Source organism: Danio rerio, chromosome 18 (genome assembly GCF_049306965.1).
Source record: "Danio rerio strain Tuebingen ecotype United States chromosome 18, GRCz12tu, whole genome shotgun sequence".
In the NCBI taxonomy this organism is placed as follows: Eukaryota; Metazoa; Chordata; class Actinopteri; order Cypriniformes; family Danionidae; genus Danio; species Danio rerio.
Genome location: NC_133193.1, coordinates 17,571,902 through 17,590,032, shown reverse-complemented (window position 1 = coordinate 17,590,032; position 18,131 = coordinate 17,571,902). Strand labels below are relative to the sequence as shown.

The following is an 18,131-nucleotide window of genomic DNA, read 5'->3' as shown; positions in this document are numbered from 1 at the left end:
ACCATTTTAAAGCAATGGTTTAAATTCACAAAACATGAAATAAGTTGACCTTAAAACTTATTAAATATTAAGAAGTGATTTAAAGACTTTACTAATTAACTTAAATGACAGCTTCTTTTCCAAAGCAATTGTACTGAGTGTCCACTACAATCATAAAAAAGTAACAGGTCAATTTAAATTCAAGCCTTCCATCTCTCCATGTCTCTGTGGGCTTTCTATTGGAGAGTATTTACATTCAGCAGATGAAATCAGTTAGGAAATGGGGATAAAACGTTTAATGAGTTTGACATTCTGGACCCAGGAGAATCAACAGAGCGTCTGCGCATCGAGTGAAAGTTTTAGTCAGAGACGGCCTTTCTCAGCTTGAAACTGCACGATCACGAAGGGTTCACTGGCCTCATTCCAAAGATGTGACAGCCATTCATGTGGCCAATATAGCTTTTTTGGTTTGTTTCAATGTGCAAGAGTGTATGAGTTTTTGCTGAATCCTGCTGAGAGAGGTACAATTGATTTAGAAGAACAAGGGTTGATTAATGAGTAATATATTAAATAATAATAAAAATACTGATGATTTCTATAACTTCGGTGACTTATTATATATTTTTTATTATTATTATTTGCTCATTTATTATTTTTAATACTTTTAATATTTTTAGGTTAGTTTAATATCTTATATTTTGTTTATTTTTTTTGTAATTTGTTATGTTTAGTCATTTTAGTTTAGAATTTAGCTGTGTTTTTTTGCATATGTCTATAAAGTTTTTATTACTTTATAGTTTTATTAATTATTTTAAAAATATATTTATTTATATGCAGCATAAATGAATTCAGAAAATAACTACCTTTTTACATAAATATTTTCTCTAGGAAGCTATACAATATTGTATTTGTGCATATACAATACACATAGAACTGAAGCCAAATCTGGAGCTAATCTAACAAAATAACCTAATGATAACAATCCAAAAATGAGTATATCCACATGTACATGTTAGTGGAAAGTATTAAATAAAATGTTTTTTTTTTTTTAATTATATAAAATGTGGTTGATTTTTTTTTTTTTTTTTTGCAATATTTCTTTTATATATATAATAAATATGTTCTGTTCAAATGTACCAAAAATGATTAGTACCTATATTCACTGTGAAATGGATGCAAAAATTCATTTTCAAAAAGGGTGTACTATATATAGGGAAGAGTGGGCACGAAAGCTAGTTTTTATGAGAAATGAGAGAAGTTTTTAAAAATAATGTTTTAATGTTAAATTTAACATTAAATGATAATGTTTTAAACATAAATATATTTTTGCTGTGGTTACTAACTCCAGTGTGCTCTGTCAAAATTGGGAGATATTTTGAAAAAACGTAGAACAACTTGAAAATAATTTCACCTTAAACATAAATTGCACATTGTTACTTTTGACCCTGTCAGTAGGGAAACAAGTAACACAACAATATTTGCTAGATTTACATTAACATCAAATGTGTCAAAAGCAACCCAACATTGTGAAATTTAAAAAAAATAATAACAGTTTTTAGTATTATTGGTCATGTGCATTATTTTATAAAACATTTGAGTCAAAACACTGGCAACTCTAATGCGGAAGTGAAAAATAAGGCATGGCTATTAGCAGTGGGACACAAATAACTGTGTTATTTTTGTCACTAGGGACTCAGAGATTGCACCGCACTTAAAAACTGAAAATCGGACCCAATCGTGGGACACGGTTCCAAAATCAGGTGATATTTGACAGCTCCACCTGGAGTGGCAGGCTGAATGTGCTGTTTTAGCCTGGAAAGCAAATGTTGTCAAGGCTTTGAGAAAACCGCTTCATTATGTTTGTCCCACGTTACTTTTGTCCCTGCTCTCCCCTATATACAGTTGAAGTCAGAATTATTAACCCCCTTTTTATCTTTGGCAAATATAAATTCATTCATTCATTCATTTTCTTGTCGGCTTAGTCCCTTTATTAATCCAGCGTCGCCACAGCGGAATGAACCGCCAACTTATCCAGCAGGTTTTTTACACAGTGGATGCCCTTCCAGCCGCAACCCATCTCTGGGAAACACAAACACACACATTCACACACTACGGACAATTTAGCCTATCCAATTCACCTGTACCGCATGTCTTTGGACTGTGGGGGAAACCCACGCGAAGGCAGGGAGAACATGCAAACTCCACACAGAAACCACAACTGAGCCAAGGTTCGAACCAGAGATCCAGCGACCTTCTTGCTGTGAGGCGACAGCATTACCTACTGCACCACTGCCTCGCAAATATAAAATAAATCAGTAATTAGAAATGAGTTATTAAAACTATTATGTTTATAAATGTGAAAAAACACTTTCCTCTGTTAAACAGAAATTGGGGAAAAAATAAACATGGGGTAGTAATTCAGAGGGGCTAATAACTTCAACGGTATATATAATATATATACATAAATATATTTAATATAAAATATGTCTGTTTCAAGTAAATATATGTTTTTATGATTTCAGATTTTCAGTTTACTATAATAACTGAACCCTGATAACAATATTTATTGTATTGGCAAATTCTATTCAAGCTGATATTTTCATTAAACTCATCAAAACATCTCTATGGCTAAGAAAAAGAATCAAAATATTTACAGGATACTTAGTCATTAAAGAGAAGTCATAATATATGTCTCTGAACAGTGATCACAATCAGCTGTGTCATTTTTACAGTAGTCACGTGATGCACCAGTGCTCTTTTGGCCACATTGTGTCCAGTCGCCATGCAGGCTCCAATTACTACCAAAAACTGACTCTATTCATTACTCGTTAAAACTTCCCGGTAAACAAAGAAACTTGCGGCAGTCGATTAATCTAGCTAAAGTCTTCTCTCCCAGACTCAGAAAAGTCGTGCACTGTGTACTTCTTTGAAATCTCCTTCAGTGCTTTAATTTAGGCTGTGTTATCACTGGACGGGGATGAAAGGGCCAGCGGAGAGCGAGAAAAACACTGGCTCTAATTCCGTTGTTGGCATTGAGGGTTAGACAAAGTTCAGAGGAATACTGAGCCTGACTCCAGTCAACTTCCTATCCGTCAATATGGAATAAAACAGATGTAAAGACACAACAGATATATTTCACCTCCGACATCTCTTTGGAAGCCACATGCAAAATGTGGAAAATGAAGTTTAAGAAATAACTAACAAAATAAAAAGCTAAATATTTTACTGCCGGCTAAGGAGAGAATGTCACACCATATTTAATTTGTACATTTAGTAAGAGTCTGTCAGGAAAATAAATGTGTTGCCAATGCTACACTCTTTGGGCTATCTGAAATTTAAAGTCATAACAGTCAGTGAATCTCTTTAGTGTTCATTTTTCCATTTTGACTGAATGAACCGAACTCAAAAAAATAAATCAATCGGATTAAAGCAATTTCTCCTGGTTGCACTTTTTTTCTACCACCTTAAAAATGTCAGGAAACCAATTGTCAAGTTAAAAAAAGTTTTATTTGTGTACTATGAACTAATTCAGTTTAGGTACACATTAAATGATAATTTAACTTAGGGTGCTTTCACACTTTCACACCCAAGTTCGACTGTCCCCCTTTGTCACCTTCTTGGCCTGTTTTGTGTTCACACTGTCTTTTTTTTGTCCTTCTGAACCCCGGTACGCTTGCGTCATTAAGCTGCTGTTGTGTGTACAGCTGTTGCTAGGTAATGGATGGCCACAAAAGCCAAGGCACCAAAATGGAAAGATGTATGCACATCACAGTCGATCTGCTTTTACTGAATCTTTTGGTTTGTGTGTGAGCATCCGAGTTCAGAGGACATCGTTCACACTAGCTAAACCTACCGTACTTTGACATCAAACGAACCCAGAAATGGACCAAAAGTGCTAGTGTGAAACCCTTAAATGTACAACTGAAACGTAAAGGTGCAATAGGAGATATGGGGAACGTTAGCCTGATAACAATGAATTTTTTTTTTAGTAACAAAAAGTAACAGGAAATACCTAAAACAATAATTTGTTCTAAAATTTTGTGACCTGAATACAAATTATACATATTCATTGCACATCTAGTAACACAAATGATACAAGGGGTAAGGGAAAAAATACATGAAAGAAAAACAAATAAAGTAAACAAAATAAAAAATATAAATATATATCAAAAGAAATAAAACATAAATATCTCAAACTATACTTAGATAACTAGGAATGTTACATAGGCATACCAAAAGGATCTGATAAATTAAAGGTAATGATTATAATGATAATATTATTATTAATAATTTAATTATAATTATATAATTAATATAATAAATTAATTATATATATATATATATATATATATATATATATATATATATATATATATATATATATATATTACAATGTATAATATAATACATTACATTATAAATATAATATAATTAATTATAATTTTTTAGCAGTTCAGTTGTTTTAGCAGCTTTCTTATTTTGCGATAGGCAGATTCATAATAAAGTTTCAAGTCAATACAAAATTTTCTAAAATTAGGCAAACACTGAATAACTAAGTTTGTGAAGAAGGAAAAGGCCACAAAGAGTTAAAAAAATTTAACATATTGTGCATTTCCTTACAATCTGACTCCCAAATCAAAAAAAAATCAAATGACTCTGACTCGAGGGCAAAAATACCTGATCAGGACATTCCTACTAGACAACATCACTACAATAAATCTTGTAACATTTACCAAAGAGAAAAATTATAGTAAAGTTATTTCCAATACCAAACTTAAAAAAAAGAAGGCAGGTTGTTGATGTTTGCCTGCAGCTCTCAGTCAACCGTGTCAGTGAACACCCAGATGAGGTAATTGTTTCTGCATGAACAGGGTGCAAGGAGGTAAGCGTTTACATATTTTGACAGACAGGTAGGACAGCTTATCGTAATGTTTGGACCAAACCTTTTGATTGCACAAACTTCTCATGGTCCTACACCTTCCACACAATATTCTAATACATATCAATACAGCCACTTAATTTAATGATACCTTTAAGGATGTGAAGAGACTTTCAACTAGCATAGCAAAAAAAAAAACTACAATTCTAAAGACAATCACCTATTGCACCTTATGACTTATGTTTCTGAAGCTTTATTTATATCCTAAACTTTAATTTATATTTTTGAAACTTTAAGTTAAGTAACACAGTCATCAACCTAATGACAGGCTCTACTTTTCAGAACAATCAAACCCCCCCAAAACGTACAAAAATGTCACAAACCACAACATAACAACATAAATAAACAAATAAATAAACAATTGCTGATCTCCCCCCTTCAGTTATTTTAATGCTGATCAAAAACACACGAAATAACACCTAATTTAAGCGTTTGCTTTCATTTAACAATTGGAAGCAAAAAAGCTAGAACACTGTTCATTCCAATTGAGTTCCACTTAATATAATCTGTTTTTGAGGTCACACAACTTATTCCTTAAAAGTATATTGAACTTTAAGTGATATTTGAGTAAAATATACTTGTTTCATTTAGTAAATTAGACTGTTAGGTTTTACGGTCCATAAGAACATCATTTGCTCATTAAGAACTTTAGGAGCACATTTTCTCACAAAATATTCCCCCACTGAGCAAATATTTTCAGAATTACGAACACTTAAGTCCACGTGCGTACAGATGTCACTGAGTAATCCAATAGTGGACACAGATACAATGGCTGGTGCAGTGATATGGGCCGGAAGCTCAGCGGTAAAGAGGAATGTTTATTCTGCTTTAAACGCCTGCTGCACTTCCAGCCAAAGTCCCTGTTCACATTAGTTTCACATTCTCTGACAATTATGAAATGCTTAGTGACTTTTGATGGAATGCACAATGACAGCTTTTACCCGATCCAAGATAAATCACCTTTTTATAAAATGAGGAGCCACATTTTCTATATGCTTCTTTTATCAACAAAAAGTTGATGTGCCTCTGCATTTTGGCAGTTATAAGTGCTATTAAGAAACTGAAAAATTAATCTAATTGTCAATGTGCAAGGTTTTAAACTGAGTCCTTGCGTCACACCTACCTCCAGTTGTTTTCCTGCAGTAATGGGTTAACAGTCAGGCTAAGTTCTTGGAGACTGCTGCATTCCTGAAGATTCAGACAAAGGTCCTGCAAGTCTAAAAAAAAAGTCAAAACAGCGCCCTCCTTAGAGACACTTTACAATTTACTCTACAAATGGTTATGATTGTACTTCTGGGCAATCAATTAATATTCACAGACATTTTATCTTAACGGTACATGGAACCGGTCAGTAAATAATAATGAATAATAATGGTAGTTTTATCCAAAATTTGTATGTTATCTTTCAAAGTACTGTAATAGAAAACAAAAAAATTCAAAAGTGTTCATAGATTTAATTAAAAAATTGCTTAAGCTTTACAGCTCTATTATATAAAACAACCATTTATAGTGACCATTTTTCATATAGACCAGAATTGTAAAAAACATTACACAAAATATTATTTCACATTTCGCAATGAGTCGACCCACTTCATATCACATCAACAACAAAGCCCCAACCTTTAACGAAACAAGGAATCGTGAGTAAAACCGCTAATGACTGTGACTGTTGACTCTGACTCTCGATTTTGAGGTGTTTTTTTTTGTGTGTGTGTGTGTGTGTGTTATTGAACTATTTTTGTGTTGATGAAAAGACAGAGTGAACATCTGTGGCTTGATGGCTTTGTTGTGTTTGTTTCAAATTGATCCCTTCATGAAAAGTTTTATGAGTGTGTATTTGTTTGATGTTTGCAATGGTGTTTTCTTTGATGTTTGATTCCTGATTTAATTTTCAAACACGAGTGATGGTGGTTAGGATAATATTTTGGAGTGTTGAATCTCAGTAATCACAACTTGTGGGTCTGTGTATAAACAGTAGTTTACAGGGCTTTGTAAGGTTTCCTGCTTATTATATTGTTATATTTTTTGTTTGTTTGACAGTGAGATACTGTCTGGCACCTCAGCATTTATAAAATGATCAAAAAGAAAGGTTACAAGCTTACCTGACAGACAGTTATGACTGACATCCAGTGTTTTCAGAGACACTAGGTCCAAGAGTGGACTTAAATGAGTTATGCTGTGAAGAAAAGTTAAAATTTTAAAACAACAAAACATCTTAGCACAGTACATTAGTGTTTTTTATGTTAAATTTGACATATGAACATATTTAAACATTGCAAAAACGTGGCATTTAAGTAGGATTAAAAGTAGGATTTCAATAGATCACCTAAAATTAAAAATTCTGTCAATAATTACTCAACTCATGTTGTCCCAAACCCCCAAGAGCTTCATTCATCTTTAGAATACAAATTAAGGTATTTTGGATGAAATCTCAAAGCTTCCTGATCTGCAATAGAAAGCAATGGTCCCAACGCAGTCCAGAAAGGTAGATAATAAAGCATATTTGGCATGCTGCCCTAGAGAGAGAGCCCTGAGCTCAAAAAGATGCTTGAGCCCTGGGCTCCCACCAGATTGAAGGGTGAGAGGGGAGTTTGAGCTCAGGTAGAACTCGAGAAATTCTTTGCTTATAAATGACAAATTATGGATTACTATGGAAAATACTGCTGACTAGAGCTCGTTTATAGTGCCGATTTGGTTTGGTCAAGTCGCCTATGTCGCATGTCTTTGGACTGTTGGAGCAAACCAGGGAACCAAGACAAACATGTAAACTCCACACAGAAACGTTGGCTGGCCTGGTAAGGACTTGAACCACTAGTGTTCTTGCTGTAACAGTCCTAACCACTGGGCTGCCGTGCTGGAAGGAGGAGTAGGGGTGGAAGGGGGGATTCTTCAAAATGAAGCTACTGAGGTAATAAATTCTGGCTATTTACGGTGAGTTAAGAATTGAATGATTGGTGGATCATGTATTAGCTACTGCTGGACCAGCTGTGTTCAAAAATTATTTATACCCCAGATGCCTGCACACGACGTATGAAACAAAGCTCAGACATCTGAGAGTGAAACAGACAAAGAGCACAGCACTCTCATGAACCTGCACCCTATACTGACACTTAGAAGAAGAACTGTTGAATAGTCATTCTTTATGTGTGGACAAAAGCATTCATGTAGCTCAATAATATTCTGTTTGAACCACTGAAAGTATATGATCTGTTTCGAGGATGCCATTTTTCTGGACTTTGAACAAGTTGGGACCATTGCTGTCTATCAGGATGAGGGAGCTTTAATAACTTTAAATATCTTCATTTGCAACCTGCCTAGTCAGACAAATAATGGCTGCTTAGTTATGCAGTTATTAGGTTTTGCTATGCAATCATTGGTCATTAAGGCCTACCTGTTTTGGACCACAGAGAGGTTTTGGAGCAAAGGGAGCCAATAAGATTTCAGATCATCAAGACTAGGAATGAGATTGTCATCTAGGTAGAGGTCCCTCAAAAGAACGTGGTTCTGCAGAACGGGCAGCTGTACCAGAACAACAAAAACATCTTTTCTGTTCCAACAATGAACACTCTCCCATGAGCTGAGATGGGTGGAAACTTAAGCCTCGCCACGAATAAACATGACTAACATCCACACATTAACCATAACAGATAGCAATAATTCAATTAAAAAATGGCGCCTCTCTTAAGGATGTGTGGGTTTTAGTATATGAGTTTCATGTAATGAACACTGACAAGTTACGCTTTTCCTGGACACTAGGACGAACATTTGTTTCTACACAAATTCTAAACGAACATCTATGATTTCACTGGGCATAATTAGAATAACAACAAAAAACAGTTCTCAATCACCGTAATGGAAAAGTCCAATTACACTATAAAATTCCTGTGGATAAACAGACATGATCTCATCTTGCTTGTTTCTTTGCTAGTGTAAAATTTACCTCAGTCAGACTGTTTCCTTTGAGGTCCAATGTGTTAAGAAGAGCACAATTCTCCAAACCCTCAACGTGACTAAGGTAATTGTACGAACAGTCCAGATGCAAAAGGGTATAAATTTCCTTTAAACCTCTGGTGCTGAGCAGCTGGTTATGGTCCACTGACAAATGCAGAAGCATTTTCAGGGCTCCTAAACCACCTAAGATAGCAAAGATATATCATTCAGTCAGTAGCCGTGCAGAAGTGTGTGAAGGTAATTTTAGGCTGTGGTGACAATATCTAATACCAGCCAGAGGATAATCTAATATAAAAATGAAGCACTGGCAGGACATCATCTAACACTGGCAGCAAATACCTTTAAATGGTTTATATTCTCTTCTTTATGACACATTTATTCATATTTATTTAATATGGGGCCATTTTCTTAGAAATGAGAAGCATCAAGATATATTTTTGAGAGCAGAATGAGGGCAAAAGGCCATTTGAATAGCCAAAACAGGAACAATGATGCCCTCTACTGGACAAGGACAACAATCAACACTGAATGCTAATTCTGTGCACTAGATAATGCTTTACACAATGCAGAAAATGCAAAGTCAATAATAGCTTCGAGTTTAAATACCCACTGATGAGAGAGATGTTGTTGTGTGAGAGCTGAAGAGTTTGCAGGTTTTGAGCTTCATCAAGACCGTGAATGTTCATCAGCTGGTTCCTGCCCAGAAGGAGGATCTGAAGGCTGGAAAGACCTTCACAGTCCACATGAGTAATTGAGTTCTCCTTAATACAACAAAGAAACAATGAGCTATACAGATACACATTGTTGTACAAAAAAAATCTATCACAGCTTCCATAAAATAGTAAAATGAAAAATAAATAAATCACCCTTTGACCATAACCTGCGATTAATTTTTTTTTTTCAGTTGAACATACACACAAAATAAAAGACATTTTGAATAATGATGGGAAATGTTAGCATTTGACATCCATAATAGGGGCAAAAAACTACAGATGTCAATAGATAATATTCCTTCAAATATCGTCTTTGAAACCTTATCAGATCAAGTGGAGGATGAGTGAATGATGACATAATTTGTATTTGAGTGAACTATCCCTCAAAGAATGTGTTAAGCTTCCAGCAAATAATTTTGAAAACTAAAAACAAACTGATCAATTATTTTTATTTTTATTGAAAAATTATCACTTTTATTTAGAATCTATTAAACCGATGCTTTAATTAGGTTAAAAAAAGAAAGTAAAAGATGCATTAAATTGATCAAATGTATCATTTAAATAACTTGTATATTTCATCAGAGAAAACATTCTAAAATAATGAACTACAGTCTTGACAAAAATATTAAGCTTATATTTTTAACAATGATAATAAGAAATGTTCAGCAGCAATTCTTCATCAGCAAATTATGAATGATATCAGGTATTAGATAGATCATGTGACTGAACACTGGGGTAAGCATGATAAAGATTCAGCTTTGTCTTCACGTTAATAAATAAAATTCTAAAGTAATAAATTAGAAATCATGCAATTTAAATTGTGAAAATATTTAACTATACTGTAAATTAGTACTATTTATCAAAATTATATCATGATCAAATAAATGAGGCCTTGGAAAACTACACTCAAAAAATGACTTTTGGTGCTACTCCTAACTAATTATTTATAATGAGTTGAAACAACACAAATATTAAGCTTTTTTAAGCTTTTTTTTTACTTAATTGTCTTATGTTCAATTCACTGAAATTTATAAAAACTATTAAGTTAACTTAATCAATTTGTGTTCATGAGGACTGTGCAGAACCCAGCAAATTTTACAGTGTAAATAAACCTTCACAAATATGTTCATTTTGAAAAATACTGTATACTCTATAGCAGGGCAGGGGTGCCCAAAGTGTTATATAAAGAGCCAAAAACCAAACTCTATTGAGGGCTGTGGGCCGAATATATAGCAAAGCGTATTATAATAAATTTGCCAAGGGGAATTTTATGGTGGTCAAGAAAGCTTAACACGCTGCAATTTAAGAAAGCATATGTAATAAAAAAAACACCAGCAAATAAAAAAACGATCTTGGGTTGCAAATTGGTCAAAACACAAACAACTGAAGAAACATGCTGCAAATTGGTCACAACGCCTGCAAATATCCACGTAACACAACAGAAATGTTTTAAGGGGACCCAAAGACATGACGGATCCAGCTGAGATATGAATGTGTTATTATGTCGTCTAATCAGGATATTAAAATAAACAAAAAACAACTCGCCTTTCAAAGACCTCCAATCACTTCACTGGGCAAGGCAAAACAGTCAAGGCATAATAACACATCCATATCTCAGCATGGTCCATCATGTTTTTGGGTCCCCTTGAAACATTTCTGTTGTGTTACGTGGATAATTGCAAGTGTTGTGACCAATTTGCAGCGCTTTTCTACAGTTGTTTGTGTTGTGACCAATTTGCAACATGTGTGCTGTCAAACAGATGAAGATCGTTTCTTTACTTGCTGGTGTTTTTGTAATTGCATGTGCTTTCTTAAATTGCAGTGCGTTGACCTTCCTCGGCCACCGTAGAATTTGCTAAATCATTCGATATTATTATTATTTTAAATCATATTATTCATATTAACTAATCCACTTTTTATATAAACTAGTCCCATTTATCACACAATGAAGTTCAATGCTGAATACACTAGTCAAGCTGTTCCTGCCTTTAAAGAAAAAAAGCGATAAAACCCAAAGACATTCGCTCCAACTCTCTATCATTCTCACTCTCTTATCAGATGGGACAATGGGCCAAATCAAAGGTTTCCATGGGCCAATTTTGGCCCGCGGACCCTACTTTGGCCATCTCTGCTCTATAGATTGAAAATATTTTTGCAAGGTTCAAAATAATGTACATAATCAATACATCACTGGACAGTTTGTTCTTTCTTACTTGAACATCAATGTATCTGATTTGAGAGCACTGGTTTAATCCATCCAAAGATGTAAGTCCACAGCGCCTAAGAGTCAAAGTCTGCAGTTTGTTACACTCAGACAGTGTGGACAAGCTGCAGCCCGGCAGGTCTTCCAGCATCACTGTTGTAACCTGTTTTGTTCACCACACAATGACAATGGTTATTACATTACAATGAACATACAACTCATGTCAAACTCTTAATTTTTACTTGTTTGAGAGAGTTCGAAGCTCCTGCTTTGAGAATAGCGTCCTCAGACAAAGGAGGTAAACTGGGTCCCCTTTTTCTTGCTTTTCTCTTTTTGGATTGCTCCTTCCTTTTATTCTGCAGTGACAGTTTGGACCATGGAGTGCAGCTCATCATCCAGGCCAGCCGCTTCTGCTCTGTGCTGTCAGGTAGACATGCTGAAACCGATTCTTGGCTTTGTACTTTATAGTTCTTAGTCTCACTTTCTGTAGTATTTCGATAACAGCTATTTTCCATTTCAGTTGATTTTACATTCAAATCAGAAGCAGGCATCATCAAGTCTGAGTTTATGCTCTTTGCATGATCTTGACCAATGTCAAGGTCATTGGAAAGACCTTGATGTGCATTTATGTGGGAGTGTGCAATGATTTTGGTCATTTTTCTTGATTGTTCAGGCTTTTCATTGCTATCAGTTTCAGTTTCTTCTCCATGGCTCTTTATTCTTTCTTTATAATGGTTTATTTGAGGCCTTGTGTAATCTAATGCGTTTATGCTTTGGGATTTATCCTGTTTTTCTATTGTGTTTATGTCACCCTCTGATGTCTTATCCAGTGTTCTTATTATTTCATTATTATCTTCTGTTCTTTGTGCATTAAGCATATTGTCTTTGTTTTCTGTTTGCACAATAAGCACATTGATTTTGTTCTTTCCGTCTCTTTCCTCCTCTATTTTACATTGATCCTCCACCTGAAGGTTCTGTTTGGCTTCTTTTCTCTGCATTTCTTTATTGGTTTTGTCTGCATCCACGTCCTGTCTTCTGCAATCATCTTTAACACTTGTAATGTTATTCTTCTCCTCCCTCTTAATTCTCTCCCTCATCTCATCTTCCCTTTTCTGCTGTTCAACGTTTTGTTCTCTCTCCAGACGATGGCGCTCTTGTTCTTTTGCTCTTTCATAATCTGCTCTCCGTCTCTCTGTCTCCTCTCTCTGAATGCATTCTTCCTCCTCAATCCTCTTTTTTTCTTCCTCTCTCTCCTTCTTCAACTTCTCCAGTTCTCTGTTCTCCTGCTCACGTTTTTTCTCCTCCTCTCTCTTTCTGCTCAGCTCTGTTTTGCTCCAGCGACGCACTAATGTTCCTCTAAGAGCAGCTTGGAGTTTTGTGGCTGCTCTGCAATGAAGCTTCTGTGTTCTCCTTCTCTCTTCTTCCTGAGCCTCCTCAAAAGCCCGTCTCTCCTCCTTCATTTGCTCCTCCAGTTTCTGTATTAAAGTCTGAAATCAAACATTGCGTAAGACTTTGTGTGGTAAACATAAATATATTGTTTTAGTCAAACTCTTTTTACTTTTAAATATATAAAAATGTTATTTATATTTCATTTATATATGACTGTCAATGTTCATTTATTCATTTTTCTTCGACTTAGTCCCTTATTTATCAGGGGTCGCCACAGTAGAATGAACTACCAACTATTCTGTCATGTTTTACGCAGCGGATGCCCTTCCAGTTGCAACCCAGTACTGGGAAATACCTATACTGTAGACTCTTGCATTCACACACACACATTCATACACTACGGCCAGTTTGTTTTACAAATCACCTATAGCTCATATCTTTGGACTGAGGGGGAAACCAGAGCACCCAGAGGAAACCCATGGCAACAAGGGTAGAACATGCAAACTTGAAACAGAAATGCCATCTACCCCATCCGGGACTCGAACCAGCAACCTTCTTGCTGAGGCAACATTTCTAACCACTGAGCCACCATGCTGCCTGACTGCCAATATTTTATATTAAATATATATGGATCAAAAACAAATGTTGCTTTCAGGCATCAAATCCATAAAAGCATAAACTTTTTCTCTGAAAATTGTATTCTGTCCTGTTTTCGTTCTAATTTTTAATAATAAATGTAAAATACTTAAATTTTAATAATACATTTTTAGCATTATTTACAAAAGGCACACACACTAAAATGTAATTTGGTGTAACAAGAATGTATATTCAATGCATCTTGGCGGGTATACTTAGAGCAAGGATCATTTGAAGGCATATTAAAGGGATAGTTTACACAAATATGAAAATTCTGTCATCATTTACTCATCTTACATTTGTTCCAAACCTCTTTGAGCTGTTTTTCTCTGTTGAACACAGGGATAAATAAAGATATACTGAAGAACACTGGTGGCATGGTGGCTCAGTGGTTAGCACTGTCACCTCAAAGAAAGGAGGTCACTGGTTCAGGTCCTGGCTGGGCAAGCTGGCATTTCTGTCTGGAGTTTGCATGCTCTCCCCATGTTCGTTTGTGTTTCCAGGTGCTCCCACAGTCCAAAGACATGCGGTACAGGTGTAAGCTAAATTTTCTGTGTTGTGTGTGTGTTGGGGGGGGTGTTTTCCAATACTGGGTTGCAGCCAGAAAGGCACCTGGTGTGTAAAACATATGCTGCCTAGAATAGTTGGTGGTTCATTCCGCTGTGGCGACCTCTGAAATAGAGACTGAGCCAAAGGAAAATTAATGAATGAAGAACGCTGGAAAAAAACCATTCTTCATTATATCTTTCTTTTTGTTCAACAAATGAAAGAATCTCAAATGGGTTTGGAACAAATGGGGGATAACTAAATGATTAGTTTTTACTTTTCCTACTATCTCCTTAAGATCTAAACTTTAGATTTTTAAAATGTAGATATTTTTAGACTTTAAGACCTCTATGAAACCCTGCATGTAAAACCATTTATTAAAAGAACACATTCAATATTTGTCATATTTAAACTCACCTGTTGCTTATCCAGCTCCACTTGAAGATCTTCTGCATGATAAACCTTTCCTCCATCATTATGAAACTGTTGTTTTTATACAGAATTTTCGCTTTGTTATTCATCTTTTCCTCTTATTTTAGAAATATATCTACATTAACAGTTGAAGTCAGAATTATTAGCTCCCCTTTGTAATTTTCTTTTTCTTTTTTAAATATTTCTCAAATGATGTTTAACAAAGCAAGGAAATTTTCACGGTATGTCTGATATTTTTGTTGTGGAGAAAGTCTTATTTGTTTTATTTCGTCTAGAATAAAAACAGTTTTTATTTTTTTAAAAAGCTTATGGTGAAAACTATTAGCCCCTTTAAGATATATAATTTCTGATAGTCTACAAATTCTGACTAATTCTCTCTACAAATTCTGCTAATAATTCTGACTTCAACTGTATTTTATTGTGTCAAAAATGTCTTACCTTCCCGATCTTCTTTAGCTCCTCCTCAAACTCCATCAGTCTTTTCCTCCTCCTTTCCTCTTCTTCTCTCTCTGAGTTCAAATGCAGCTCTCTTTCTACCTCATGTGCTGCTAGTTTCTGCTCCTCTTCCTTATTTAGCCTTTTCTCTAATTCTCTCCACTCAAGACTAAACTGCAATTTACTCTCAGTGGAAATATCATGTTCAGTTATATCTAAAAAACAGAGTAAAGACATAAAAAGATTAAAAAAAAAAAAAAATTCTGAAAAGTTTCTGCAGGTGCGTAATAGACAAATCTTTATTAAGAATGTACCTTCCGTGCATGATGTATTTGTAATCTCCTGTTCGGATTTCTGTGGCTCCACATGACTTTGAAGTCCAAATTGTAATTCAGAGATTACCTGACAAAAAAAAAAATGTATACGCATTTTTACTATAAACATATTTATTCTCTTACAAAATGGGTTCTATGCAAAACAATCTCAGAGGTTGATGTCTGTGCATGTCTGAAAACAATAAGGTTACTTTCTGAGAATTTACAGCCTAAATTCATATTGACTGAACACAAACAAAGCTGGGATATATAATAGCTCGTTTGCTAGTGCGAGGGACAAACTGAATTAAAGGTTAAGTTAGGGACAAAACACAGACACTCCTCCTTTCCTCTGTGATGACTCAGATGGGAAAATAATCCCATTTCAATTTAACCACAAACAAATAACCATGACTCACTCTCTCTTTCCAATTGATGGGGTCGTCTATGAAATCTGAAGCTGGTTCAGTCGCAGGATTATTACTGTGATTAAGATGAAACAGTTCCTGGCTTGAAATGTCTATGTGTAAACCAAAAATAATAATAATAATGAAAAAAAACAAAAACATGATGCCTCAAGTATGTTGTCTTAACGAAGGTGAAGGTGTGCCATTTTAAAAATGCATACTCACCCTTTTCTTCCACATCTTTAAGGATTAAGTATTCAAAAGCACTGATTTGATTTCTTGAAGCTTCAATATATGTGAGCACTGAGTCAGGCAGCTCACCTTCAACAAGAAGCTTTTATGAACATAGGAGATTGTTGTCAGTGCCAGGTAATAGTTTATTGTAAAGTCATTACAATATCCTGACAATACAATAAGGTCTTATTTTTAGACATTAGTAAGTTCATTATGTAACATCATCTAACATTGAATGGTATATTTGGGTGTCGACTAGAAATTACGCAGGGCTCAAATTTGAGATTTTCTTAATTTGTCTGAAGAAAAGAAAACATTAACAGTGATGAATACCAAAATATTAAATGTCATTGATATATGTTTACTGATTAATCCAATATTTTTGCTATTTCATGTTAACTAATGTTATACTGTCAACAAATGAAATCATTTTCTGTAAATTTTTATTGTACGTTAATTATCCAACCTTTTTGATCAACTGCCTGCATAATAAATCATGTCTATAACATGAATCATGCCTATAACATGTCATGATGTCACAAAAGTTAGATAAATGATAACATTATTTGATGTTAATTGATGTGTTTGTCTTAACTCATAACAATTTAAACAGAATTAAGTGTTTTAATGAAACATATTGAACTTGGTATATACATAATAATGGCTTAAAGGGACTTTGGTATTACTAACAGCATATTTTATGTCAGCAAATAAATTAGTTTTCATTAAAAAGTGAGTTAAAATACGGCGTTTGAAAGTCGCCGTAGATTTAATAAATAAAATGGCCACTTACATTACTAACGTTATTCAAATCATTGCTGTCATCGTCTGACTCTATATCATTTTCAGAAGGGTGAAGGTTTAATTTCATAAGCTCCTCGTCAATTGCCCGTTCGATATCATCCATTTCTCGCGGATCAAGAATCAACAAACCGCCTGGAGAAACGAACTGTTTGTTACAATAGACGTGCAGATTTGCAACTGAAGTAAATTCACGACAGCATAAATACAAATATATAATAATGACGATATACAAACATCTCATAAGTATATAAAACACATGCCGCTTTCTGTCTGCCTTTATTGGAAACAAAGTACCTGCCCTGTGTTTTTCTTTTCACCTCACGCTGTCTTTTCGCGTCCTCCGCAGTTGCTATGGAAATACAGTAGAGAAGTACAGAGCCTCGAGAAGGACAAACGTAATGAAGATCACTCCGCGACAGAGATGCTTATCTTTTCGGACAATTCGTCTTTTCAGAACGATACAACAAACAAAGGGTTACATTATCATGAAAATATATTTCTTTAAAATCAGCTTATTGAGTCAGCTCTGCAAATTCTTTTTCTATTATAGATTAGTATTTGTTCCCAGTACACTTTATTTTGATATTTGCTCCCCCTACTGAAGGCATTGTTCATTACAGCGGCCTGATGGATGCAATAAAAGTGAGCTGCTTTGTCTTCCGTCATTTTAGGCAATTCACGTTTATTTGTGTACAGGTTTACTTTTAGGATAAAACTGCTTTTAGCTATTTAATAACATTGTGTGATGTTGTCATGATTGTGTGTTTTAGATGGGTCCTTCTGGAGTTTTAGCTTGATGTTAATTGACATTGCAGACTACAGTAGGGCTTAGAATAGCGCCATTGGCTCAAGAGGACAACTGCCATAGCTGCTCTGTGACTTTCTTTCACATTGGCACAGTGAGAGACATTTTAAATCTTATTAGTCTATTGCGAATTGGCAAGTTGCAATTATGATGTGTCAGTGTTTTTTTCCAGTTGATAAGGTGTTTTATATTTACATATTCTACCACAACTGCACAACAATGTTATATGTTAAGAAGCAAAGTTGTTTTAGGTAGTTTTCTTTTAAGAGTTAGGTTTTAATTAAATTTTAACAATTTTTTCATCAATATCGATGCTTCATCCATTGCACTTCAGCATGTCTCCA

The 18,131-nt window shown here is 34.7% G+C and overlaps 1 protein-coding gene across 8 annotated transcripts in view; it reads right to left on the bottom strand.

Annotated features, from left to right (window-relative positions):
- Positions 1-17,333, bottom strand: part of lrriq1 (leucine-rich repeats and IQ motif containing 1) — a 67,095-nt gene extending 49,762 nt beyond the window's left edge. For 4 of the 8 annotated variants that reach the window (XR_012394006.1, XR_012394007.1, XM_073929927.1 and 1 more), the window contains exons 1-13: positions 16,972-17,333; positions 16,170-16,278; positions 15,957-16,057; positions 15,538-15,625; positions 15,227-15,438; positions 14,774-14,839; positions 12,028-13,272; positions 11,796-11,948; positions 9,480-9,630; positions 8,859-9,052; positions 8,310-8,437; positions 7,021-7,094; positions 6,042-6,135 (exon numbers count right to left, since the gene is read on the bottom strand). Coding sequence is in view for 5 of the 8 variants with exons in the window: in XM_073929927.1 (XP_073786028.1) it covers positions 6,042-6,135; positions 7,021-7,094; positions 8,310-8,437; positions 8,859-9,052; positions 9,480-9,630; positions 11,796-11,948; positions 12,028-13,272; positions 14,774-14,839; positions 15,227-15,438; positions 15,538-15,625; positions 15,957-16,057; positions 16,170-16,278; positions 16,972-17,223 (2,867 nt within the window). In the remaining 3 variants the exon portion in view is untranslated. The remainder of the gene's footprint in view (positions 1-6,041; positions 6,136-7,020; positions 7,095-8,309; positions 8,438-8,858; positions 9,053-9,479; positions 9,631-11,795; positions 11,949-12,027; positions 13,273-14,773; positions 14,840-15,226; positions 15,439-15,537; positions 15,626-15,956; positions 16,058-16,169; positions 16,279-16,971) is intronic. The other 4 variants (XR_011007240.2, XM_073929929.1, XM_073929928.1 and 1 more) reach the window with 3 other exon arrangements.
- Between the last annotated feature and the right edge of the window lie 798 nt (positions 17,334-18,131).